The sequence below is a fragment of the Natator depressus genome, chromosome 2, assembly GCF_965152275.1.
Source record: "Natator depressus isolate rNatDep1 chromosome 2, rNatDep2.hap1, whole genome shotgun sequence".
NCBI classification, from domain to species: domain Eukaryota; kingdom Metazoa; phylum Chordata; order Testudines; family Cheloniidae; genus Natator; species Natator depressus.
The window spans coordinates 260,570,283-260,598,136 of NC_134235.1; the positions used below are offsets into that span (position 1 = coordinate 260,570,283).

Below are 27,854 nucleotides of genomic sequence, written 5' to 3' on the forward strand. Positions count from 1 at the left end.
AGTGAGCTGTAGCTCATGAAAGCTTATGCTCAAATAGATTTGTTAGTCTAAGGTGCCACAAATCCTCCTTTTCTGTTTACAGCTCGTGACCTGTCCATGACTTTTACTAAAAATACGCATGACTAAAACGTAGCCTTAGTTATCACCAGTCCTCAAAAGGCACTATATTAGCTGAGAGAGGTCTTGGCAAGGACATAAATAAGTAAAATATTCCAAGACTGTTCATTTTAGCAATGTTTGCATTTAGTCAAATCACACACTGAGATGAAAGGGAAATCACTGCCTGCCAAAAATACAGGAGGTAAAATAAATGACCACCGTTATCTATGTTTAATCTGCCTGTGAAACTTTCAAGTGCACAGACACAATAGGAACTGCGGCGAAATCATTCATAAAAACAAGGGTGGTGAAGTTTAACACACCCTCTCTCTCTTTTGCCTCTGTACTCCACATATTCACCACTGGCTTCCATCTTTGCCAGTCTCTTAGTTTCCTCCCATATCATTTTGAGAACTTTCAGTTCTGTTTCTATTGTGCATTTCCTTGGTCTACCTTGTTGCATCTTGACCTGTGGGTTCCAGTCCAATGCCTGTCTTATGTTATTTGGGTCTTTCCTTCATGTATGTCCAAGCCATCTCTATTTTTGTTCTGTAATTTGTGATTTTTTTTCTGGTCATCCGATATTGAAGAATTGTCTAAAAACTGTTTATGGAAGCCTGGAGTTTAGGTAGTAAGGTCTTAATAAGAGAGGGTTACTCACCTTGTGCACTAACTGAGGTTCTTCAACATGTGTTTCCCCATGGGTGCTCCACAGTAGTTCCTCCTGTGCTGTATCTACAGTGGAGCACCTGTGGAGACATCACTCGAAGAAGAAGAGAGGGTTACTCAACTGGTGTGGTAACTGAGTTTTTTTGAGATGTCCCCCCCCTTGGGAGTCCACTGTAGGTAAAGCAGAGAAGGAACTACAGTGGAGCACCCATGGGGACATCACTCGAAGAAGTCATCTCCAAGTTTCAGTGCCACAGAGTAAGACTAATGTTACAATAGCGTTCAAGACTCTAAGTTTAGTTTGGAGGACAAGATTTCTGTTTCTTCAGCTTTAGAGTTACAAAAGGCATGGCTGGCTTTCACTGTTCTGGCTTTAATGTTTTCACTGGTTCCATCTGTGGTACTTACAGTGTTGCCAAGACATGTGAAACATCAGACCTCTTCTACATCAGTCCCAGGGACTGTGTCTTGACATGGCTGAAAGGCTTGAGTCCGCCCATAATCCTGAGAGCTATCTTGATGGGAGCATAACTCCTGATAGGGCTACTCATGCCAGACAGGTCGATGAATAGGACCAGACTAAAGGGAGTCCATTGGCCTTCCTGGTAGAGGGTTAGGAGTGGGCTCACAACCTGCTCCTGTTTTTTTTTTTTTTTTAGTCTTTATGGAAACCTACACTATTGTTCAATAAACTCAATCCAACTTGACTCAACAGACCCAGAAGAGAGATGATGAAAAGTGGCCAAACCCACAAGGAAGCTACTCCACTGATGAAGTTCAATACCAATTCATTTGTAATTGTAACAACCAAAGTAAGTCAGACTAGAATTTCCTGAATACTTTTTTTTGGGGTGGGGGGGAATTACAGACATGATAAAACTCAGAACTGTGCGCTCCTGTGGTCAGAGCAAAGGCTCCTGGGTCTTAGTCCTGACTGTGTTTAATCTTGGGGAGGTGAGTCTCTTACCTGCAAAACACGGATAATGCCATACACTTGGCTTGACATATGGCTAGGAGACTTCATCACATCCAGGCAGACAGCTACCTGGCCTCTGTTATACATACCTTTGTCACCTCCCTGTCTGGACAGCAGCAATGCAATATACTTGGGCAACAAACCTTCAACTCTTAGTTAACTCCAACTAGTACAAAATGCTGAAGTGCATCTCCTCAGCAACACAGGCTAACATGAGCACATCAGACCTGTCCTCTGCTCTCTAAATTGGCTTCCCTTAGAATATCATATTAAGTTCAGGGACTTGGTTGTTATCCTCAAGGCACTCAATGGCCTGGGCATAGCAGAAAGATCACCCAACCCTCTCAGAGGACAACAAGATAGACAATTCCACTCCTCAGGCACAATGGAACTTTTTACAACAAGGGCAAAGATTGTGCAGAAGACAGAGCTTTCCCAGGGCTGGTCTGAAACCACAGAACAAGGTCCAACAGGAACTAAGGGCCATCACAAATCTCAGCACCTACCACTCCAAGTGTAAGCTGAACTTTTACGACCTGCCTTCTCTAACACACACAGCACTAAAAACACACAAAAAACCCCACCACAACCATACCAAAGCAACACACTGTAGTGCACACAAAATTTTCCTGTGTGAAGTGGAAAAGTGAAAGAACAAACCACTGCTGGAAGGGACTTAGATAGAACAGTAATGAGGGAAGGATCAGAAACTGTATAAAACAGAACAAAACAGAACGGAGATTTGCTTAATCTTTGGTGTAGTGCTTTGAGATCCTTAAATGGAAGCCATTACACAAGGACAAAGTACTATAACTCCTCCCAGGAAACTCAACATTCACCATCATCATTCAAACTGAAATCTCCAATTAAAGTTACCGTGCACTTTATTAATTAAAACATTTGTGAAGTTTAATATAAATGGGCAAAGGCTGTACCCGGCTGCAAAGTATGTAAACATCACTGTGGAGTAATATATAGGGCTGTGCCCAGTCAACTGGTCAGTGATCAAATCTAGTAGTTCTTTACCTTCTTGGGTTCATGACCTCAACTTTCTTGGATTCCACCACAGTAAGTCTTTATAAAAAGAATCTTTTGCAGACAAAAATTGATTGTGGTGTTTGGGTCATCTGAAGATACAGTAGGAGGTTTTGGGGGCTAGATGAGGTGCTCTCCGCTAGAAGTGGGGCAGATGTTGAGCAGGAGGGCTTGACACAAGAATGCTGGGGATTGCTGGTGCTGGGTGGTGCTCTTTTCTCCCTCCTCCCCACACTCACCTAACACTCAGATATGATGCCTCACTGCTCCAAAAACCTGAAACTCAAGAGATGTGTGGGCAGGGACTGACAGGGAGGAGAAAGTGTAGGGCTGTTACTGGATATGGGGACAGGAATGTTTGGAGCAGAGCAAGAGAGACCCTGAAGAATGTATGCAAAGGTTAACTTTTGTACTGCTTACAAGATAGCACAAACATATGAGTGTTGGTTTGGGAAACTGCTTTTGTCTGGACATCTTGCATCTGTCCAGAGTGGAGTTGGCTGTACCTTTAAGATTCTAGCATTCAAGTGGCTCTTTGTACAAGCAATTAGAACTTAATCCTGCCCACGGTGCATCTGGGCAACATCAATGTGCATCTTGCAAAGTATGTGTGCAAACAAAACTGGTTTAAAAACATGGTTTAAAAACCATGAAATACAGGAAGACAAGGCTGATTATTAAGGGCTTGATTCTGCTCTTAAAGGTAACAGTGAACAAAAATCCCTAAGATGAGGGCTCCCAGTGCATTCGGAAGAGGAATTCTGGATGTCCTTGACTCATGGCATCTATCATGTTAACCATTTAATCTGATCCACGTAAACTCTATAATTGTTTACAATGGCTCTACATATCGATGTAAAGGAATCTGGTTGTCAGCTTTGAATACAGCAAACCACAAAGGTTATTACAGGTCAGAATTCTAGACTAACAGCAGCTCTCACAGTCTATTCCAATCACATTTCCCACATGACACTGAAATATATCAATATAAAAAACACAATTTTCAAAAGACTAGTGGAGCTATAATTAGACTACATCAATTAATGAACCTAAATTACAGTGTATTCCTATATAGATAATTTAGTTTTCAAGTGTGACATTTAGGTATAATACTTCAGTTCTAGTCATGCAAGGACAGCTAGCTTTTTCAGTAGGCGTATGCCATGCAGATGTACTTTAGCTTATTAAAAACACTACAGCAAGTGCAACCTTGGTAGATTCTTCCTCTGTGTCCTCCATTGCAAAGCTGTTTTGAGGTGGAAGGCCATGCAGATTGTCGAGTGACCCAGTTAACTCTTGTTGTGAAGCTCCCCCAGGGAGAACTGTCTGCTGTTGTCCTAATTTATTCCATTAATCACAGCCCAATACAAATCGCATTAACTATAACAGGCCAGTATTAGTTATAGAACCCAGTCTACAAGAATCATATTATGGTTGTCTGTTTTCCACATCCCCTTATTAAATGGCAAAGGCCACAAAACCTGTATTTGCAACTAGTGGGTATCCTTTTGAGAAAAGGGCAACTGACAGGCCAGCGTCACATACTAATGATGTACGACTAAGGAATTGCATGGCTCAGGCCCCAGAGAAGTCCACTCCTGTAGTCTCAAATCCTGCTGGGCAAGACTTACTAGAAAACTGTAACACTCCAGCTAAAATAGGCTTAAGTCCAGTGATTATTTTAATATAACCACTAATTTAACCTCAATCCAAGCTAGAAAATACCTAGATTTGTTTTACCTGAGACTCAGATAAGAAAAATAAAACTATTCCCCCTTTAATGGATTTAGAGGGCTATAACGCCTCCTGTCAATTCCACATGACAAAACAATGCGACACAGAGAGGGAGAAGGAGATATTCCAGATGCCATGATGTTTATTTTTCAGCATGTATTTGTCACGTCATTTCAGAGTTCTATGCTCCTCCAAGTCAGCTCTGCCCTGCTCCACCATGTGGAACTGACAAGAGGTGACAGAGCACTATGGAATAGCTTGCTAATTTCAGTTTATTATTAAAAAAAAAAATCTGAGAAGTCTAATGTGAAATTTAGGGGGTATTCTGCAGTATTTTTAGCTTAAACTAAACACTGTCCAATTTAAATCTACATACTTTTTAAAAATAAGCAGCATACATGGTACACATATACCTACTTCAGCTACGGAATGAGACTTAGAGAGGTAGGTGTTGAGTGTCTTATTGTGCTCTCAGTTCCTATGAACCCACCTCAAAAAACCACCACACAATTCTGTACTCTCTTCTCAGGTCTGGAGTAACGGGGGATATGGCAGGTAAGGCCTGAGGTGTTCTGGCAGAGCTTGAGACAAAGCTTGCACGCTACCCAGATTACACTATGCTCAACTTTATCTGGTACAAGACATGCTTCATTAGCACAAACCCTAAATTCACTCACAAATTATTTGTGGTAGGATGAACAAGACACTAGCCAACCAATGCTGAACAGAGATTTTGAGATATTAAAAATTTACTGACAAACATTAACAGTGCTGCCAGATCTTTACTGAGTGTTTAAAGATTAAAATCTTTTTGCATTTTAGTAGGTATATAGCAGAGTCCCTGTGGGCACACTGCAGTAAACCAAATGGAAGAAATAAGAGCAGCTATGCTGCAGGGCTTAAGGAACTAAATCAAAAACTAAGTTATACAATTTACATTCTCTATTTAAGAATGTGATTTAAATAGAAGTTAGTTTTTAGTGGAAAGGGGATTCAAACAGGGATTTTCCATGTATTCTAGGACGTTGAAACAGCCGCTTAGCTTCTACACATTTGGGCTACAGATGACAATTTGTGTAGCATGAATAATCATAGCCTAAAATATTAGTCTTATATGCCAGAGTATCTACTGAAGTAACTCAATAAGCAAGAGCATTCGCCACACATTAGAAACTCAGCTCAACTGTGACAGTTACAAGTACATTACAGTTTTCAAAAAACTAAGAATGGCCCAAACTATGCAACACGAAAGCACCACTAGCCAATACACATTGTCCATGTGCAGTTCAGGTCTAATGAAATAATGTTTTCTCATCATTACTGTTGTCTAACACCGTATCCAGAACACAATCAGGCAGGAAGTCATGAAAACAGAGTGGAGATGAAGAAAAAATATTATGTAATTATTCTTTTTCTTCTTTCCAGCAGGGGTATTCTGTACTTACATTTTGACAAAACCATACAATCCAGTTGGTTTTATCGTAACTTCCATAGAGACGGAAGGCATTATGTCTCATCCTGTCTGAACCAACCTTACTACCAGTGGGGTTAATGCAGAATTGTTCCCTCTCGAATATTTAATTGTTTTGCTTAGTCGGCTTTTATCTCTCTCAAGTGATGGGGTTTTCACTTTGAGTCTTCTAAATAGGAACATATGAAGTGCCATTCTGGATCTGAACCAAAGTCCATCTTGTCCAGTATCGAAGGCTTCAGAGGTAGGTGCAAGAACTCTGCAGTAGGCAGATGTGGGATAATCTGCCCCCCAGACTAGGTTTCATCCCAACTCCTGATAGACATTGGCTTAAACCCTGAAACGTGCAATTTAATATTCCTTCCTAAATGGTTATAATTTATTATGACAACTCTGGATAGTCTAATTACCTATATAATCCCTTCTGAACCTTGCTAAACTCTTGGCCTCAACAACTTCCTGTGGCAATGAGTTACAGTCTCACTATGTGTTGTGTGAAAAGGAATTTCTTTATTGGTTCTCAATTTCCCATCTTTTAATTTCACTCAGCGTCCTCTTGTTCTTGTGTTATGAGAATGGGAGAACAGAAGCTCCCAATCTATCTTTTGTAAACCATCCATTACGTTATACACTTTTATCCGGTCTCCTTTTATTTTTTTACAATTGTGTATATCAGTTACTGTGTCAATAAGAGTATTGTTCGGTCTAACACACACCTAACAACAACTACCAAAGAGTCATGTCAACTACCTGTTACTTACACTTTTATATAAATGTTTAAGATTTTTCCATGAGGAAAAACTGAAAACTTTCTATATTGAAATGTTAGCATTAGAAATAAATGGGCAACATTTACAATGTAGTCCAAGTTCCCTGCAGGAAAGCTGTATATTATAAAAAGGTTTATATTCAAAAGACCCTAAATGCTATTAAACACTAACTTCTAATTTTGCTAAAGACAAATGTGTCCTACCTTTAGCTTCAACATTTCTGGAATTGTTAACACAAAACTGATTTATGATAAGCTATATGCAAGACTTATTGCTGACAATTTGTTCTATAATTGTCTAGGTCTCTTTCTGACCTAAAAGGGACAGAAGAAGTGAGGGTGGGGCCAAAGAAGAGAGAGATGGTATACTAAAGACCAAAAGATTCAGGTTTTTACTATATTCTATATAGAAAATATATATGCTTGTTTCTCTCTGATAAAAAGTACTAAAGATAAACCTGATTTGCAAAAATTTCTGCATTCAAGACTTATGACCTACCAAGCTTCTCCGGCTCATCTGGACCTGTTCCAGCAATGCAGCTGCTCTCTAGTCCATATGTTGGATCCACCTTCCCAGAGGTTCTCGCTGCCTCCTGCACTTTCTTGACATGGGCTTCAACTAGTTCCAGCGGTACCTCCTCTCGGACCCGAGAAAATTCCTCTGTTAAAGAATTAAAGAGAAAATATTATGGTGTCTGCACGTCACATGTCAAAAATAATCAGTTTTCACAGACCCACATATAAATAAATACAACGACAAAGTGAATTTTCAATATGTTCTGAAGTTCCGCCTTACTTATAACATAAGGAAGCTCATTTACTCCCTTAAATGTGGTAGTTAGCAGTACTTAAGAGTTAACAGTTAAGGTACAGTTAATTGGGGATTGGTCCTGCTTTGAGCAGGGGGTTGGACTAGATGACCTCCTGAGGTCCCTTCCAACCCTGATATTCTATGATTCTATGAACATTTCTTCCAAACTATACAAATGCAAACTAGCACATTTATTCTATCTACAGAAAATAAGATAACCGGTTACTGAGTATGCAGGAACTATTCTATCCAATCACGATTGCGTAACAACCAGGAAAGCAACAAGTTAAAATTAATAGAACCAAAATTGACATATTTTTTGTTCAAGATTCCAAATAAGTGATTTAAACACTGTAGCAGTATTTGTTAATGTAATGTACACAAACAAAATGATGATAAAAAAGTAATAATGGGCACTTATACAGTGCTTTACAAACCAATTAATAGTTCACAGAGTCATAGAAGTGTAGGACTGGAGAGGACCTCAATACGTCATCTAGTCTAGCATTAGTAAAATGCAAAACAGACAATAACCATACTGGTAACTCCTCCCTGAGTAATTTTATAGATATTTGCTTCTGTTTTCAACTTATGTTAGCTGCATTTTGAAGGAACACCAAAGATAGCAGCTGATCTAAAGCTCAAGAGGAAGCCAGCAACCAAGCACAAAGTTACACCAGGTTAGACAAAATCATAAGGAAAGAGAGCCATGGTGACCCCATACCTAAAGCAGCTTTAGCTGCAGCTGATGCCACCCGAGGATCCACCACAGATGCCAAAAAAGCAACAGTGCTCATCACTGGGTTTCCAGACTGGCTGAAAGGTACAGGTTGGTAAGCCAATGGGCCTAAGGATGCATCAGAGTTCTCCAGATAAGGGTCCTCTATGGGAAGTCTCAGAAAGTGGAGAATGCATTCATCCTGGGTGCGACTCCCAACGTGCTCAGAGACTTTATTCCAGTCATCTTTGTACATCTCCAGAGCCTGCAACAGAGGAAGAGTAAGAATTGTTTGGCAAATAATGCTACGTATACACACGTTTTTTTGTTCTCACCGCCATTCAGTCTGGTGACAAACAGAACAGTGAATAAAGAAAGGGGAACTATGTGAAAGGGAGTATATAAACATTGATTTTTCATAAACACTTGTTTAGACAGTGGAAGGCCTCTCACTTAAACACTAAGTTGAATTTATGGGCTATGAGAACCGGTAAACAGTATAATACTCGTCATTTATTCTGTGCGCCAAACACACAAGTATGATTCTCTGTTTGCTAATTACCATCTCAAAAACTTGGAAGACTTTAAAAAACAATTGTTTAATTTGTGAGTCAACATAACCTATTATGAGATTATTTACACACCAACATTTACAACAGACTACAGCAAAGGGGAGTGAAAGAAATGGAAGTTATTGTTAATATTTCTGAAGAAGAATCCTATCTCACATTAAAAGGGACATCATAAACTTGAAACCTTGTTAATTAAAACAAAATTAAGTAGTTTCATGTACTCCTACTAATTTTTGTTTTGACAAGTCTTATTTTCTTAACTTTAAAAGTGTTTCCCTTTCCTTGTTGCTGTGTGAAAGACTAACACAAACAGGGGAAACTGATTGACTATACCAGGGAATAGAGAGTGTTGCTTACACCAAACATATTCGTTTCATGGTTCCCTTTTCCCTCCATGAGGTTTCTCCTTATGTTCTCTCTCGTCATATACTAAAATTATAAGCCGTTTGGGGTAGGGTCTATCTTATTTCATGTGGGTACAGTGCTAGCACAATGGGGCCTGGCTATTACTAATTGGTGCTACTACAATGTAAACAATTGACTGTACACAAAGTGCTGTCAGCTGCACAAAGCAAAACACGAAAATATGAGAAAATGTTTTTTTTGCCCCATAATCTGAGTTACAATCTACTAAAAAAGGTAGGTAAAAGTTTTCAAACAGGAGTTTGATTTTTAAATTGATAGCATCCTTGTAAGTTTTCAGAGTAACAAACCACTGTAAATGCAAATAATTTTGGCAGCATAGAGAAGGATACCAGTGATACAACCATGAAATGAGCTATACAGAGAAGTCTAATTTTTCTCAACAGCCTAGAAATAAGACTACAGAAGCATTCTTGATCACTGGCAACTAGACAGAATCCATGAGTTGTAAGGTGAGGACCTTGGTGTAGCAGAAGCAACAGATTGTCAATGTGGCTATATTTACAGGTTTCAGAGTAACAGCCGTGTTAGTCTGTATTCGCAAAAAGAAAAGGAGTACTTGTGGCACCTTAGAGACTAACCAATTTATTTGAGCATAAGCTTTCGTGAGCTACAGCTCACTTCATCGGATAAGCTCACGAAAGCTTATGCTCAAATAAATTGGTTAGTCTCTAAGGTGCCACAAGTACTCCTTTTCTTTTTGCTATATTTACAGAGCACCATCTATTAGACTATAAATGGTAAAGAAAATCCTGCGTTCAGGAGGGAAGTATTAGACTGTAGTGTAGAGAGATTATTAGATCCCTTAACTAACCTTTGATAAAAGCAGAGGTATTTGAACCACATTAAATAAGACTACTTTGTGGACAAGATCTCCTGCATCTGAAGTGATTTATCGGAATCCCAAGTGATGGGGACTAGATATTGGACCACTGACAAACCAACTTTTCCAGATCTTGGTCCAGTTATACAACAGCAAGTCCTTGAAGAAGTGGAGGAAATTCAAATGACGACATGCAATTCGGATTCCCGCCAGCTGGGGATAGCCAAAAAGGCAAAAAGTTCCTCGGGCAAAATGAAATTGCCTTCCTTTACAGAAAAGTCAGCTATCTACCTTAAAGCATTCTGTGATCTGATCAGTATCTAAGATGTTGATCACTGTCACCAAATTTAGAGAAGCCGGGGAACAGCCCTCTCCCAACTACACCTGTCTTCGCCAATATCCAACACTCTTCCCAATTGGGTGTTTAACCCATAAGAACGGCCACACTGGGTCAGACCAAAGGTCCAACCCCAGGATATGGTATAAAAACAGTACTTGCTGCTCAGATGGAAAATTTCCTCCTAGCCACCACATGCACAAAAACAAGATCCATACTAAGATTCCTGGGTCATCTCTCATCAGCTTTCAACACAGCTGATTATGAGATGCTGCTGGACCACCTTAACTTTGCAGTGGTGAGCGCTAATGTTATGAGTTTGTACAGATCCTTCCTCTGAGTGATCTCACGGATCCCTCACTTTCATATCTAGAACCCTTAACTGTGGAGTACTACAAGACTCTGTCCTCTATTCCATCACACTGAATGCATATTTAAAATCACTAGGGAAGGCCATGAGAAAGTACAGCCTCACTTATCAACCGCATACAGATGTCACCCAGCTCTACCTATTCTCCTCCCAGAATGTCCCAGTCCCTAAATAGTGGGTCAGCATCTGAATGAAAATCACCGGGAGAAGATAAACCTAGACATGATGGAAACAATGCTAGTGGAAGACGGAAGTATTCTGAAGATCCAATCAAATTTGTCACCAATCTGAAATGAGGGATCTGTCTTCCATTCATCAAAATAGTTTGCAGCCTATGGATCCTCCTAATTCTTTCTTTCACTGCTACTAGATTCACAAATAGTGGTATCTACCATAGAATCATAGGATATTAGGGTTGGAAGAGACCTCAGGAGGTCATCTAGTCCAATCCCCTGCTCAAAGCAGGACCAACACCAAATAAATCATCCCAGCCAAGGCTTTGTCAAGCTTGGCCTTAAAAACCTCTAAGGATGGAGATTCCACCACCTCCCTAGGTAACCCATTCCAGAGCTTCACCACCCTCCTAGTGAAATAGTGTTTCCTAATATCCAACCTAGACCTCCCCCACTGCAACTTGAGACCATTGCTTCTTGTTCTGTCATCTTCCACCACTGAGAACAGTGAAGCTCCATCCTCTTTGGAACCCCCCTTCAGGTAGTTAAAGGCTGCTATCAAATCCCGCCTCGCTCTTCTCTTCTGCAGACTAAATAACCCCACTTCCCTCAGCCTCTCCTTGTAAGTCATGTGCCCCAGCCCCCTGATCATTTTCGTTGCCCTCCACTGGACTCTCCAATTTGTCCACATCCCTTCTGTAGTGGGGGGACCAAAACTGGACACAATACTCCAGGTGTGGTCTAACCAGTGCCAAACAGAGGTGAATAATCACTTCCCTCAATCTGCGCTAGCAATGCTCCTACTAATACAGCCCAATATGCCATTGGCTTTCTTGGCAACGAGGGCAAACTGCTGACTCATATCCAGCTTCTCCTCCACTGTAATCCCCAAGTCCTTTTCTGCTGCTTAGCCAGTCAGTTCCCAGCCTGTAACGGTGCATGGGATTCTTCTTTCCCAAGTGCAGGATTCTGCACTTGTCCTTGTTGAACCTCATCAGATTTCTTTTGGCCCAATCCTCCAATTTGTCTAGGTCACTCTGGACCCTATCCCTACCCTCCAACGTATCTACCTCTCCCCACAGCTTAGTGTCTCTGCGAATTTGCTGAGGGTGCAATTCATCCCATCATACAGATCACTGATAAAGATGCTGAACAAAACCAGTCCCAGGACCAGACCATCTTCTTCCATCTATAACCGGCCACAAGTCAACAATTTACCCAAATGGGTATCAATTTAGGCACAAAGAAAAGAAGTACTTGTGGCACCTTAGAGACTAACCAATTAAATAAATAAATTGGTTAGTCTCTAAGGTGCCACAAGTACTCCTTTCCTTTTTGCGAATACAGACTAACACGGTTGCTACTCTGAAACCTGTCATTAATTTAGGCACAGTATTCCAATCCTTTTGTAACCTTCACGATGGACTACTGAAATATACTGTACCTGGAAACAACTAGTGCCTTGAAAAAAAACATCAACTAGTTCTAAATGCAGTAACCTGTTTTCCAAACAGGTAGATGTGAGCCCTTCACCTGATCCTGTGGATATTACATTCCTCAAGAACTTATCACAAGTTCTTATTTAAGGTTCTTGTTAGAGCCCTCATAAACTGGGCTCAGACTACCTCAGTAGTGACCACTCTCTCTACATCCATGACTTCCCATGACAGCTGCATTACTCAAAAGACTGGATGTATCCATTACAAAGTTGAAAGTCTAGAGCAGGAGAAATCAGCAGCCTAGCGGCTTTTAAACTGCCTTCCACAAGACATTCAAACTACCAGAAATTTCCTCACCTTCATGACAACATGCAAGATTTTCTGGTTTACATTCCCCCCGGATACAAGATTTACACAACATTTCCGCACATGTAGGGAAAAGGAGAGACCCAAAAGGTAGATCAGCTTTAAATAGACTACTTGACTTACCGATTTCCACAAGGTACTTCGATAGCATGGGGATGGGTGCATCAAATGTTTAGATAGAATATTCTCTTGTGAGAGCTTCAAGACACCCAAGTGCAAAAAGTAAAGAGATACTGGAAGTGTTAACAGAGGTGTCAAGGACTAAATGGACCAGAGACTGAACTATCACTTTCACTCTCTGAGACAGTTACTCCAATTTAGGACTAAGGGGAGGGAAGCTTGTACAAGTGTTGAATATGCTGTAACTTGTCCTGTGAGTAAAGAGGACATCAGTCTCCAGGACTATAAATATAGCACATTTTACTAGCACTATACATATATGTTTTTAAATTCAAGAAGTCTAGAATGAATTGCTTTCCAGACTGGAGTCCTGCCCTCATAAGCCTGGAAGGAAGTGTTTTTGCAGCTGCAACAGCCTCAGCTGTAATTCTTTTCATCAAAGCCATGGTCATCTTCTGTCACAAGACACTTTGGGATGTCAAGAATGCTGAGAGTCAGCAAGGGAAAATACAAGATGAGGAGCACTTTGGAAGACGTGAAAAGAGACTAGCCAGATGGATAGCTGAGCTGAAAATTGAAATGTTATAGATTCGTTGTGCATTGACCAACTTGAAGATATACACCCACACCAGGTGGCCTAAGGTCTTATTTTGTATGATTATTTATAAGCGGTTTAGTTTTGCCTTGTTGAAACTTTTGAATCAGTTTCTCTTGCAGTTTAAAACTAGTGTAGTTCAGTGTAGTAAAGAGACCTCCAGAATGACCTCAGTCCACTGCTGTACCCTCCACCCAAAGTGTAGGAAGCAGGATTAGGTGGGCAAATGCCACACAAACAAAATTCCTATTTAATAGTTCAGAGGAGAGCAAATGTTCTCTGTCACTATAACTTAAGAAGCCAGAAGGGGAAGGGAACATGAATTATGGAAATGTCCAAGACCATAAACTAGGCAATCAGTACCGAAAGCTAAGGTTCTTTTTAAAGATACCATGGAAAGGAGAAATACATCCAGGAAATCAGAGATTCTGTTTCGTCATCTGGTCCATACTACAGGCACCAATGCAGGGTTGTTCTTTATGGTATTGTTCTCCTGTGCTTTGTCCTGTCCAATTTTAAATGTCTCAAGCAATGGGACTTCTATTACTTTCCTTGGAAAACATTTCCACCGTTTAGAAGATCTCAGCATCAAGCAGAATTGCCTCATATTCAGGCTATAGATTTCTTTCCCTAATTTCATCTAATTACTGCTGGCCATACCCCCCCTTTATCACATTAGAAAGCTAGACTGGCTGTATATTTGCATAATATGATTCAGTAATTTCTACTTCATTGCTTATTATTTTTCTAAAAGGTTTCAGAGTAGCAGCCGTGTTAGTCTGTATCCGCAAAAAGAAAAGGAGGACTTGTGGCACCTTAGAGACTAACAGATTTATTTGAGCATAAGCTTTCGTGAGCGACAGCTCACTTCACCGGACTGAATGCATCCGATGAAGTGAGCTGTAGCTCATGAAAGCTTATGCTCAAATACATTTGTCAGTCTCTAAGGTGCCACAAGTACTACTTTTCTTATTATTTTTCTGCTAAACTAATGTTTAACTTTCCACAACACTTGCCCTTATTATGAACTGCTGAAAATGCTCCTGTAGCAATGTAAGGCATACAGTGCTACACTGAGATACAAGTGAAAAAATGGCAAATGAGGGTGCTAGGAGAGAAGCAGATTTTTCTCCCTCCAGTCCTTCAGTCTATAGATAGTAGGGCAATAATTATCTTGGATAAGACTACTTCTTTGGAACTTTACTGCACATATTTGCCCAAAGCTACCTTGAGGATTTAATTGGATGGAGTTGGCTTGTTGTAGCAGGATCACTTAAGCTTGAACTGATATCCTCTCTTTAATGTTTTATTTATAGGCTAAAAACCAAAAAGACTGAACAAATAGCATGGGCTCAGGACTCATTCCTTGTTTCATAAGCATTTGCTGAATTTGGGGGTGATGTTTATTTGGATGATTCCACTGGGATATTTTCTTGCCATTTTTGGACACCATAAGAGTATTGCACCTTTTTACTATAAATCAATGGATCATGGCTGGGTCACTATCCTTTCCAGTCAGTTTTAACCCAGCAAACAACTTTATTTACTGCAGTGAGGTGTTGCAATGTTGGATTTGCAATCCAGATTTTGTTTTTGCTCACAAGTCATTCTATTATTTCTCTTCCATTCCAGTGGAGCTATAACATTCCGTGCTTGTGAAGTTATTAACTAACACTAAGCAAATTGTCAGTAGAATGTTGGTTGAAAGTTACTCCACCCGCATGTTTAATCCAAAGTAATAACTGTGCTGAATTATAATTAAACAAATTAACAATAGCATAAATTTTATATGTCAAGGTTGATAAGGAAATATTTCTATTATTTATGATGAGGTATTAGAGTCTTATGTTTATAAAGTATATGCCCAGTATCAACTGCTACTTAGCTATTCTTGCTCTGTAAACCCAGTTTATTATATTGTACTATATAAATAATTACCTGAGGCACAGGCCATGTTTATCTGTAACATGAGCTACACGTAACATGAGATGCTGAATACACTTCCAGTTCTATGAAGACTGTCTTAGTAAATTTTGCTTATTCATATAGGTGTGGTGGATATTAAATTAAGAGTCAGAGTATGAAGTGCTGTTGAAATTAAGAGTCCATGGTTTTCCTTATGATCTCAGAACTTGGTAGTGGGGTTTCTGACAAGTGGTGACATGGCTAAAAAACCCAGACAAATCACCCAATAATACTCTGTTTGCATGGCAGAGTAGTAAAATTCCGGAAAATATAAAACTTCTATATTTGGCTAGTAGTACTAATACAGGCAAGTTCAGAAAATGGTAGTCTTGGATTATTGTACTGATTAACTATCGTAAGATGGGAATAAATAAATAGGTATGAGCACCATTACACTCGACCAGGGGTGGTCAACCAGTGGCTCCGGAGCCACATGCGGCTCTTCAGAAGTTAATATGCAGCCTTGTATAGGCACTGACTCCGGGGCTGGAGCTACAGGCGCCAACTTTACAATGTGCCGGGGTTGCTCACTGCTCAACCCCTGGCTCTGCCACAGGCCCTACCTCCACTCCACCACTTCCCACCCCCTCCCCTGAGCCTGCCATGCCCTCGCTCCTCCCCCTTCCTCTCAGAGCCTCCTGCACGCCACGAAACAGCTGATCGGGAGGCGTGGGGAGGCGCTGATCAGCAGGGCTGCTGGTGGGTGGGAGGCACTGGGAACGGGAGGATGCTGATGGGGGGGCTGCTGACATATCACTGTGGCTCTTTGGCAATGTACATTGGTAAATTCTGGTTCCTTCTCAGGCTCAGGTTGGCCACCCCTGCACTATAGACACACACAAGGATGATAATACCACAGAAATAGTTTCAAAACTGACAGCTCCTCTAGGCCAAGACCATTGTACTACTTGTTTTTCTCTGTTCCCTATAAAGACTTTCCCTGTTTCGCTCACTTTCCATTCCCCCCCCCCCCCCAATGGCAATCACTTGCTCTCGTGTTGCATTAACAAATAGTACAGCTGACGTGTCCATCTTCCTCTATTGCCAAGCACTGTTGGTTCTTCGTGCAAGTCAGTTTTAAGAAGTGTAGTGGTAGGGTTTTTTTTTGTTTTTTTTTTTAAACGAGGCCCCGAAATTACATAATTGCAGTACACAAGGCTACAACTAGGAATAATGGAATGGTATTAAGGAAAGGAGAACCTTCTTTGTAGGCAGTGGAAAAGATTCCTAGGGGAAACAGTGGGAGCTCTATTACTGAAGACTTAAACCTAGACTAGACAAACCACTAGTAAATAAGAAAAATCCTGCCCTGAGGCACAGGAGAAAGCCTGGGACCCTCTTGTTTATTATATTTTTACATAGCACCTAGCACAGTGAGACACTGGCTACGTGACTGGGGCTCATTAGCGCTATCGCAATGGAAAGCGTAACAGATGATCCAAGTGTTAATATGTGAGTCAACAGCTCCAGTTCCAGTCAGTTTTGGGACACAGACCTGACAGAGTTTGCAAAACAGAACATATTTTTGACTTTATTCATAAAGAGTCAACTTAACCCTGCCTTCCTGCACTCATTTCCTTAAGCTTTTTCCAGAAGTCTAACAGAACACATTAAAGAACAGTTCTGTGGTCTAGAGCAGGGCTTCTCAGGACAAATTTTTTGGTGGCCTCAGAGTGCAGCCACCAACTCTCGCTGGCGGCTGCTCTCACACTTTTTCCTAAAATACTTAATTAACTTTAGGAAAAACAAATAAAGATGGACATGTACACATCCAAATCACTGTCATGTATTTATTGCTAACTAGTAAGTCTGCTGTGAAAAGTGATATTAACAAACATACAAGTATCACTTTTCACAGCAGACTTACTCAGCCCTGGCAAGCCTGGGGACAAATTAAGCCTTGGACTGGGGGGCGGGCGGGGGGGTGGAAGAAGAGGGGGGCGAGGCCAGGGATGATGGGGGTAGGGAAGGGGGCTGGAGCCTGAGGCCCCATGGCCAGGGCCTGGGGTTGGAGCCTGGAGCCATGAGCAGCCGGAGCCTGGGGCTGGAACCCAAAGCCCCACAGCCAGAGCCTGCTGCCCTGCCACCCCAGGATTGAAGCCCAAAGCTTGAGCCCTACTGCCCCTGGGAAGGTGGGGAACTCACCAGCTGCCTGATCCTCCAGGTGTCTCCAGAGCCCAACCCCTGGGCTGGTGGCCCCAGCAACACCAAGACGGCGCATCCAGGAGCAACAGGGAGGGGGAGGGACCACTACTTTATCCCCTCCCGCCCCCAAGTCAACGTCCAGGAGGCTGTGGCCACAAGAAAAGCCCCTGGTGGCCGCATGTAGCCACAGTGACCGCATTTGAGGAATGCTGGTCTAGAGTCTCAATACACGTTAACTGCACTATGGTTTTCTTATACAATTACATGACTAGGTGACTTCCTCTTAACTTGCTTCCCCTATTAATAGTGATGAAGGTGAAAAGTTAGTCAACATGTAACAGAATCATCCGTATTCCAGGAACAGATATGCTTCAAAAAGGAATGTTAGCAGTTTCCTCTAACACCTTGTGGCATAGCTGGGGAGCTGTGAACATTATCAGAATTTCACAGCATTCACCTTACTTGCAAATATATACACAACACTCCAAGGGCATTTCTTTCATAGTGTAAAACCACGTTTTCAACTATCTGTTTGCCTCAAGACCTTACTGCATTGTAAGATACACTCAGGCACATAATAGGATTCTGGGGCTGCAGATACAGGAATCACATATTACTGGAAGTTAAAGCAAATTTTATATAAAGATATTCTTATGAATTCAGAAACGGCAGCACCACCATCCATAGGTCTAAATTGCATGGGATCTCTCAACTGTCTTACGCCATTTCACATAAGTGACTCTCTTTAAAAAGCTACACCCAATTTTAAACTCAATTATTTGAGGCAGTTAACAAGCATGTGGACAAGTGGGATCCAGTGAATATAGTGTACTTTCAGAAAGTGATTTTCAGAGTGCCTTTGACAAGACGGAGCTAGGCTGTTCTCGGTGGTGGCAGATGACAGAACAAGGAGCAATGGTCTCAAGTGCCAGTGGGGGAGGCATAGGTTGGGTATTAGAAAAAACTATTTCACGAGGAGGATGGTGAAGCACTGGACTGGGTTACCTAGGGAGGTGGTGGAATCTCCATCCTTAGAGGTTTTTAAGGCCCGGCTTAACATAGCATTGGCTGGGATGTTTTAGTTGCGGTTGGTCCTGCTTTGAGCAGGTGGTTGGACTAGATGACCTCCTGAGGTCTCTTCCAACCCTAATCTTCTATGATTCTAAGATCCCTCACCAAAGGCTCTTATGCAAAGTAAGCTGTCATGGGATAAGAGGGAAGGTCCTCTCATTGATCGGTAACTATTAACTGTTTAAAAGATAGGAAACAAACGGTAGGAATAAATGGTCAGTTTTCAGAATGGAGAGAGGTAAATAGTGGTGCCCCCCATCGGATCTGTAGTGGGACCAGTCCTATTTAACACATTCATAAATGATCTGGAAAAAGGGGTAATTAGTGAGGTGGCAAAATTTGCCGATGATACAAGACTACTCAAGATAATTATGTCCAAAGCAGCTTGCTAAGAGCTACAAAGGGATCTCACAAAACTGGGTGAGTGGGCAACAAAATGGCAGATGAAATTCAATGTTGATAAATACAAAGTAATACACCCTGGAAAACATAATCCCAACTATATATATACAACGAGGGGGTCTAAATTAGCTGTTACCACTCAAGAAAGATCTTGGAGTCATTGTGGATAGTTCTCTGAAAACATCCACTCAACGTGCAGCGGCAGTCAAAAAAGCAAACAGCATGTTGGGAATCATTAAGAAAGGGACAGATAAGAAGAGAGAAAATATATTGCCTCTATATAAATCTATGGTATGCCCACACTTTGAATACTGCGTGCAGTTCTGGTTGCCCCATCTCAAAAAAGACCATATTACAACTGGACAAAGGACAGAGAAGGGCAAAAAAATGATTAGGGGTATAGAACAGCTTCCATATGAGGAGAGATTAATAAGACAGGGACTTTTCACCTTGGAAAAGAGTCAACTAAAGGGGGATATGATGGAGGTCTGTACAATCATGACCATGTGGAGAAAGTAAATGAGTGTTATTTACTCTCTCATATAACACAAGAACTAGGGGTCACCCAATAAAATTAATAGTCAGCAGGTTTAAAACAAATAAAAGGAAGTATTTCTTCACAGAATGCACAGTCAAACTGTGGAACACTTTGCCAGAGGATGTTGTGATGGCGAAGACTATAACAGGATTAAAAAAAGAAAAAAAAACCAGATAAATTCATGGAGGACAGGTCCAGGATGGGCAGGGATGATGTCCCTAGCCTCTGTTTGCCAGAAGCTGGGAATGGGCAAAAGGGATGGATCACCTGATGATTACTTATTCTGTTCATTCCCTCTAGGGTACCTAGCATTGGCTACTGTCGGAAAACAGGATACTGGGCTAGATGGACCTTTAGGTCTGACTCAATATGGCCATTCTTATGTTCTTATCAACAAAGAGAAATTACTTACCTGTACAGTAACTGGAATTCTTCAAGATGTATTATCCAGTTGTGTATTCAACTCAAGGTGCACATGTGCTCATGTGCCAGGATCAGACATTTTTGCTAGCAATGTCTGGTCCATGCATGCACCCCAAACACCTTCATGCCAAGAGTACAAAGAGTGAAGCTGGACTAAATACCACTCCAATTCTCCCTCTATCGCAGAGCCCTGGCATATAATAGGACTCCTAAGCAGAGAGAAAGGAGGGCAGGCTGTCGAATACACATATGGACTAGACATTTCAAAGAACACTAGTTACTGTACAGGTAAGATACTTCAAATGATTGTTCCTATGCTGACTCTATTTGAAATGAGTCCTAAACAGTGACCTGAATAAGGAGATGGGAGCTTAGAGTCTTACCCAAATAGAGAGTGACCGATTGTTCTACTGAAAGAAGCATCCACTCTGGATGCCTCTGCCACAGCACAGTGTTCAGCAAGCTATGTATGGAACCCCAGGTGCCAGCTTGTCAAGTGTCAATAATGGGGACTTTCTTTTCTTTCTTTTTTTTTTTTTTTTTTTTTTTTTTAAAGGTAGAGTTCAAGCCTCCAGAGTTCTGGTGGAATGGGCCTAATATGATGGACTCTCATGGAATAAGTCCAAAGAGATCCACTTTTAAACATGCCTTCCCTGGACCTTTTTGTCCAACTATCCTAGAAAACGACTTGTACATTCCACACTTTGCTGGTGTATGAGATTCCTCCAGACCAAACAGACCCAGAGTGACAGTCATTCTAAGGAAAGGCTCTCTCAAGAGGTGGGGTACTTCAAACCAGGGAATTTTGTATGAGACATCATCCCTAAATAAGAAAGTTTTTGATAAATTAAAGGGGAGAAAACAGGGGAGGTGCAAAGAACCAAATTCTCAAAAAAACCCAGATAACTATGACTAATACAACAAATTGCCAGACGGCAAAAAACACTAGCACTAGTAACTATTAAAAACTACTCACAAAATTCTTAGAAAAGATTTGAGGGATGCAGATACTCTAGCACTCCATCTCAAGCCTAGGGAAGCAAAGAGGAACTGGAGTGGCACTTGGTCTGGCTCTGCTGTTTATACCCTTAGTATGGGACACGAGGGAGTCAGGGCGGTTTTGTATACAGGTATTTGCTAGATAAGGCATGAGTATAAGCTAAACCAATAATGTAATGAGCCTACAAGGCACATAAGACAATAACATTGTTAAACAATCCATAAGGCCCAAAAACCTTAGCATAAGCAGCTAACCAGGAAGAACCCTAGATCATAAGGTATCATAAGACAGAATGCTGTAATGACTAAACTGCTGACAGGTAATCACAACATGCTAGTTTATACCAGCTTGGATATTTTAAGTTAGGATTATCGCAGATGTCTGATCACAAGAGTGCCATGGTAACTAACTGACATATATGCCAATAAGCTTGAGGTAAAAGGCCTAGTAACCTATGGGAGAAGGTAACCCGACATTAGTAGGGTGAGGAAATGCAAATAAGGAAAAGGGGAGTAGGCACAATGTGTCAGCATAACACATTATAAAAGTTGTATCCCAGCCTGTGTGCACTGGGAGATGTAACTCTTGGGAGGTGCCAGGATTCCGACCACTGGTGATAGTGATGAGGAAGATAATGACTAACACTTCAGGTTCTTTTGCAAGGGCTGGTGAGAGTATGTGGATGCTCAGATGCACATTCTGTATTACCTTTATCTACCTTGCGGGGTTGAGGTGTTTGTAACTTTTCTAACTGTCTTAGATACAGAGCGTTTTCCCTACAGAGAGGGAATACAGAGAGTATTGCAACTGTGCACATCAGGGTTCCCAACTGACCAGTAATTTTAATACCACTGGACCTGATCTTGGGACAAGAACCTACCAAATCTCAGAGTGTCAACTGGGAATTTTTAAGTAATCAATGTAATTAATACACGATCAATAGATCCGACAACAGTGCAGGTGTGGTCTAAACAGACATTGCTATTAAAAATCGAAGATCGAGACCAGATGTGCCCCTCAAGTGGTGCACACACATGGACAATCACTGGAAGAACCACCAAATTACATCTCGTATTACGAAGGATATAATTTTGTACAGAGTTCATGCATTCCGTGACTTTAACGGACCTCCGTGACTTTGTTGACTTCAGCCCTGGCGGCCGGTGGTCAGCTCTCGATGGCAGGGCTCAGACTGTTAGTCCCTACCAGGTATTTTTCGTAAAAATCAGGGATAGGTTGCAGGCTTCCGTGAATTTTTGTTTATTGCCTGTGACCTGTCCATGACTTTTACTAAAAATACCCATGACAAAATCCTCTCTTAACCTTAGATATTACATACAAAAGCCTCCTTTCTCTGGATTACCTACAGCATCCAACATTCTCCTTCATCAGCTCTTACCTCTAGTAGCAGCAGTGTCTCTTGCTCTGTCCATTCTCTTCCAGCACTGGCTCCCTTACTCTATAAAGGAAGAAAAGGCAAGATAGATTACTTATCTTTGCAGGAGCACTACTTTGAGCAAAAGAACGTCTTGTAAAAGCAGCAGCTGTAGTGGTTTAATCTACTACCACAGCCTATTAGTCACTCTTCCCAGCAATTCTGCTGTAGTTGATCATATGGCTGCCTACCTTAGGCAGCTGTCCAGTCTGCAAGAATTACACTCAGAATTTCAAGAGACACAGGAGGATAGGAAAGTATGTTTAACTAAGGCAACACTTGCATGGTAGATAGGTTGGATTGTATGAGGTATATGGTGGATACAGTAATGTGCAGTTTGAGAGACTGAAGTTGTAGATTCTTACTAGGAAAACGATCCTCAAAAAAAGATAAAAATACCTGGAGTGAAAAAAGAATCTCCAAGGATAAGAGATAAGGAAATGCAAGCTCTTTGAAAAAATATACATTCCCTCCCTGTAACTGCTGCCCTCAGTATGAGTATTTAGCACAGCATCACTCCTGAGTTTACTGTATCTACACCAAACTGATTTGGGAATTACTTAAAAGTTTCCTTGAAACTACAGAACTCTTGGAGAGGATCCTACTACCAGTTTCAGCTGATAGAAACACCCCATCACAGATGTCAAAGCTTCCCTCATAAGGAGGGAAGGTTAATGGGGTTATGTTGTTCTGTGTAAGACACTGAATTAGTGCCAATAACTTATCCTTTCCCCAAATATCTGCACAGAGTACAGATCACTAACCCATGCAGCACAAATTAAAAGTGTCAGCCATCAGACACTCAAAATTCTTACATAGGCTGGTGTGAATGCTTGAAAAACAACTGTTACTCCTGAGGGCATTCTGCGCCCAAAAAAATAAATATTCTGTGCACAATATTTTAAAATTCTGCAAATTTTATTTGTCAAATAAATGTGGAGGCTCTAGCATGGCATTGGGAAGTACAGGCCACTGACTGCAGAGGTGGGAGATCACTGTGCAGCTCCCCACAGGACACAGACTCTGCAGTGAGGCTGCACCCAACCCTGACAGCGCAAGGACTGGGCCCTGCCCTAAAAACACCCTAGGCCCTGCCCCTCTGTGGCCGGTGCACCAGGTGTGGGCAGGCAGGCTTAGCCCGGGCAGGATCCAAGTGTGGAGGGGCTTAGTATGGGGGGATCCAGGTTTGGGCTGAGGAGCGATGGGTGCAGGAAGGGAGGTCAGGGGGGAGAGCTTCCTTTATCTGGGGGAGAAATCTGGGGTGGGTCTGACACAGTCCCAGATGCCGTGTAAGGGAAGAGGAAGTCCCGTCCTGTACATCCGGGACTAGCAGCTGAGCCCGGTGCAGGATAGGAGCCACCAGCCACGTCTTCCCCAGTCCCACCCCCTGCCCCACAGGGATTTACCTCTCTACTGGCTGCCCTGGGCCCCTGAAACGTACTGCTGGGGAGGGTTGCATGACCGCTCTTGTGCCTTCCATTTGCTTCCCCATCAGAAAGTCATTTTTCTGTGGGGAAGCAAAGAAATCTGCAGGGGACATAAATTCTGCACATGCGCAGTGGCACAGAATTCCCCCAGGAGTAAATTGCGTGTACACAAAAGGAAATCACTTTTTTGGGGGGGAAAAAAGCCTAAGTCCATTTTTATAATTGTGTTTAAGAAGTGTCGAGGAGCACCTAGGGAAAAGTACTGGCACTCTCACTGAATGAATGTATCAATCAAAAATAAGTGAATAAATCACACAATGAAATCTGGTATGGGTTGAATATGTATGGGTTGAATACCAACTCCTAGTAGGTACCCTCCAAATGTCAGTCTTTAGAACAGTGTGACGCTGTCAGTAGTAATCCTCAATCTGTGTGCTCTTTGGGATAACACATATTGCTCTTATGGAATCCACGTCCAAGCAGTTAGTCTGGTCTCAAGTAGAGCGAGTGAAACGATGATCTGAGGAGAACCCTGTATAGTTCCCGACATGAGGCAGCACTGAATAAATGGACCAGGGTTTCTAGGATACCTGATTACTACCTTCTCTCTAAGCAGCCAGAAGGGCAGGGGGAGCAGGCGGCCACAGAAGCACGGCATTTTGTCTTGACGCTGCATTGCAATGGTGTGTCACAGCATTAAATCCGTTTGGGACATGCTACAATGATGGTGTGTCAAAACATCACTTCATGACTTGGCTCAGAGAGCCACCCTTTGCTGACGAAGTGACCTTCCAGTTCTGTAAGGCTGAGGAACACTGTCCCATTTGAACTGGGAAAACAGAACAATCTATTAAAAAAAAAACCTGACTAGCGGGATTTACCTCCCAAGCGCCTATGAAATCTATTTTGAAACATTCAGCAAGCTGCGTGCGATACCTATGATTAGAAGGGCCCTACCACTTTCACGGTTGTGAAAAATGTATCATGGTCAGTGAAATAAGCCCTTCCCTGTGATAACCGATCTCTCCAATGCTGCTGGGAGCACCCCAGTTGGGTGTCCAGGTGGAAGACACATGGGACAAGGATGGAGGAGCAGCAACATCCCAACTAGTGATTATGTAATGACTAAGGTTTGTGGAGGGAAGCTCAATAGAAGCCAAAGGGAAAGAAAAACTCAACAACTTTACCTTTGCCAAGGTCTTCTTTGAGTAAATGTCTGTGCGAAGTCCAAAGTTCTGCAGGTCAGTAGGCTTTTCTTTGTTTTTCTCAGGAAAGCTCAACATCTGCTGGGCAGCAGGGACCTAAGAACAAAAAAAACCAAACACATGATCATCAAGATGAATCTACACAGGTGTGCACTGAACTAGCATTCTCCCCAAATCACCCTTATTTACACACAAAACTAGCAAATTTGTGTTTGGAGTGCTGGAACTGTAGGTGCAACATTACTCTACAGAATGATGGAAAATCTACTACTAAACAGAATGTTACTGAGACTGAAGGGCATGTGGAGAGAAGGATGCATTTTTTTTCCCCCCCCAGAAAATGCATGAGCTACGTACTCCATTCAGGTACACACAGCATTGACCATAGCTACAAATACAGACTGGCTAGGAGTATGTTAAGCCACTCCCAAAATACACGTACCGCTATTTCTATCTGAATAAGTGTGTGCGCATGTACACGGTGGTGGCGCCTATAGGATTTACCTGAGGAGCTCGGAGATGAAGAGGCATAAGTCCAGAGGGGGTATCAGCAAGCACATTGAAGTGTGGAGTAGGAGGAGGGCCCATTGCCATGGGACGGCTTTCTGGATCCACTTGGTAGTTAACTAGACCCCACTGCTCCAGAAAGGCATGCACTCTATGGAACAACATTACATGATTAAAGTCTGAGGAAAAACCCTCAAGCACATCTGCTGCTGCAGAAAGAAGATACCAGGGAGGAAGTTCAAGTGTGGAACTGTGATGAGTTTGCTGCTAATCAAACAAAGGCAGGTTGAGTGCTGTTCTATTTACCTTTCACTGTTATATTCACTGTAAATAAGGGTATTATAAAATGTGGTGTTCACCACAAAAGGAAAAAAGATGATCTGCTAATAGAAACAATTGATGCGCCTAGGCCTCAAGTCTTCTACCTCACTATGCAGGAGGTATAACTTATAATTTGTAATAAAGCAGCTTTGCTGGGATAAAATGTATTGTTACAGCTAAGGGTAGTGGCTGCAAGATTTAAGATTTTACCTCATTACAGCACATACATCTCCAGTCAGATTCCTTCTGCAGGCAGTGCTGGTCAAGTACTCCTGAGGGTTTAAGCGATACGTATCAATCATGAAGTTCCGGTAAGCCAGGTATCTGGAAAGAGAAGGCAGTTCACACACATTTGAAAATCTATACAGGTTCGTAGCATGTGTCATTTCAAATTCTGACCATTACTAAAATATCTTCATGTTGGCCCCCATCCTTCAATATATACAGCATGCCAGGGGCGCCTGATATTCAGTTCAATGACCATGAAGTCCGAAAACGCACACTTATAACTGCAGGGTGACAGTGAAGCTGAAGACCTGCAGGGTTTTTTTTGTTACTCTTGGTGAACTTTGCAACTAAGCAATCAATATAAAGTACTAAAAGTTAGTGTGTATTTCTTTATCAAACTGGTTTACGTGCCATCATCTGACCCACCCCCTCAGCATTTTATATTTGTGTCTATTTAGATTTTAATCATGGACCATATCTTTCTGTGTGTGTTGTCAAAATATCAACTATTCTTTATGTGTTTAATAAATAATCTGCAAATTTAAAGTACTTGTCAGCAAGTTAAAGAAGTATGGGCTGGATGAATGCACTATAAGGTGGGTAGAAAGTTGGCTAGCTTGTCGGGCTCAACGGGTAGTGATCAATGGCTCCATGTCTAGTTGGCAGACGGTGTCAAGTGGAGTGCCCCAGGGGTCGGTCCTGGGGCCGGTTTTGTTCAATATCTTCATAAATGATCTGGAGGATGGTGTGGATTGCACTCTCAGCAAATTTGCGGATGATACTAAATTAGAAGGAGTGGTAGATATGCTGGAGGGTAGGGACAGGATACAGAGGGACCCAGACAAATTGGAGGATTGGGCCAAAAGAAATCTGATGAGGTTCAATAAGGGTAAGTGCAGGGTCCTGCACTTAGGATGGAAGAACCCAATGCACCGCTACAGACTAGGGACCGAATGGCTAGGCAGCAGTTCTGCGGAAAAGGACTTAGGGGTGATAGTGGACGAGAAGCTGGATATGAGTCAACAATGTGCCCGTGTTGCCAAGAGGGCCAATGGCATTTTGGGATGTATAAGTAGGGGCATAGCGAGCAGATCGAGGGACGTGATCGTTCCCCTCTATTCGACATTGGTGAGGCCTCATCTGGAGTACTGTGTCCAGTTTTGGGCCCCACACTACAAGAAGGATGTGGATAAATTGGAGAGAGTCCAGCGAAGGGCAACAAAAATGATTAGGGGTCTGGAACACATGACTTACGAGGAGAGGCTGAGGGAACTGGGATTGTTTAGTCTGCAGAAGAGAAGAATGAGGGGGGATTTGATAGCTGCTTTCAACTACCTGAGAGGTGGTTCCAGAGAGGATGGTTCTAGACTATTCTCAGTGGTAGAAGAGGACAGGACAAGGAGTAATGGTCTCAAGTTGCAGTGGGGGAGGTTTAGGTTGGATATTAGGAAAAACTTTTTCACTAGGAGGGTGATGAAACACTGGAATGCGTTACCTAGGGAGGTGGTAGAATCTCCTTCCTTAGAAGTTTTTAAGGTCAGGCTTGACAAAGCCCTGGCTGGGATGATTTAATTGGGGATTGGTCCTGCTTTGAGCAGGGGGTTGGACTAGATGACCTCCTGAGGTCCCTTCCAACCCTGATATTCTATGATTCTATGATCTCTCAGATTGCCAAAATAGTCCTCTC

General features: G+C 42.0%; 1 protein-coding gene across 1 annotated transcript in view; it reads right to left on the minus strand.

Annotated features, from left to right (window-relative positions):
• The window catches only part of SMARCC1 (SWI/SNF related BAF chromatin remodeling complex subunit C1), a 184,487-nt gene that overhangs the window by 68,189 nt on the left and 88,444 nt on the right, over nt 1-27,854 (minus strand). Inside the window, exons 16-21 of the mRNA XM_074946484.1 lie at nt 26,150-26,263; nt 25,616-25,769; nt 25,094-25,207; nt 22,444-22,503; nt 8,289-8,547; nt 7,253-7,414 (exon numbers count right to left, since the gene is read on the minus strand). Of these exons, the coding sequence (XP_074802585.1) occupies nt 7,253-7,414; nt 8,289-8,547; nt 22,444-22,503; nt 25,094-25,207; nt 25,616-25,769; nt 26,150-26,263 (863 nt within the window). The remainder of the gene's footprint in view (nt 1-7,252; nt 7,415-8,288; nt 8,548-22,443; nt 22,504-25,093; nt 25,208-25,615; nt 25,770-26,149; nt 26,264-27,854) is intronic.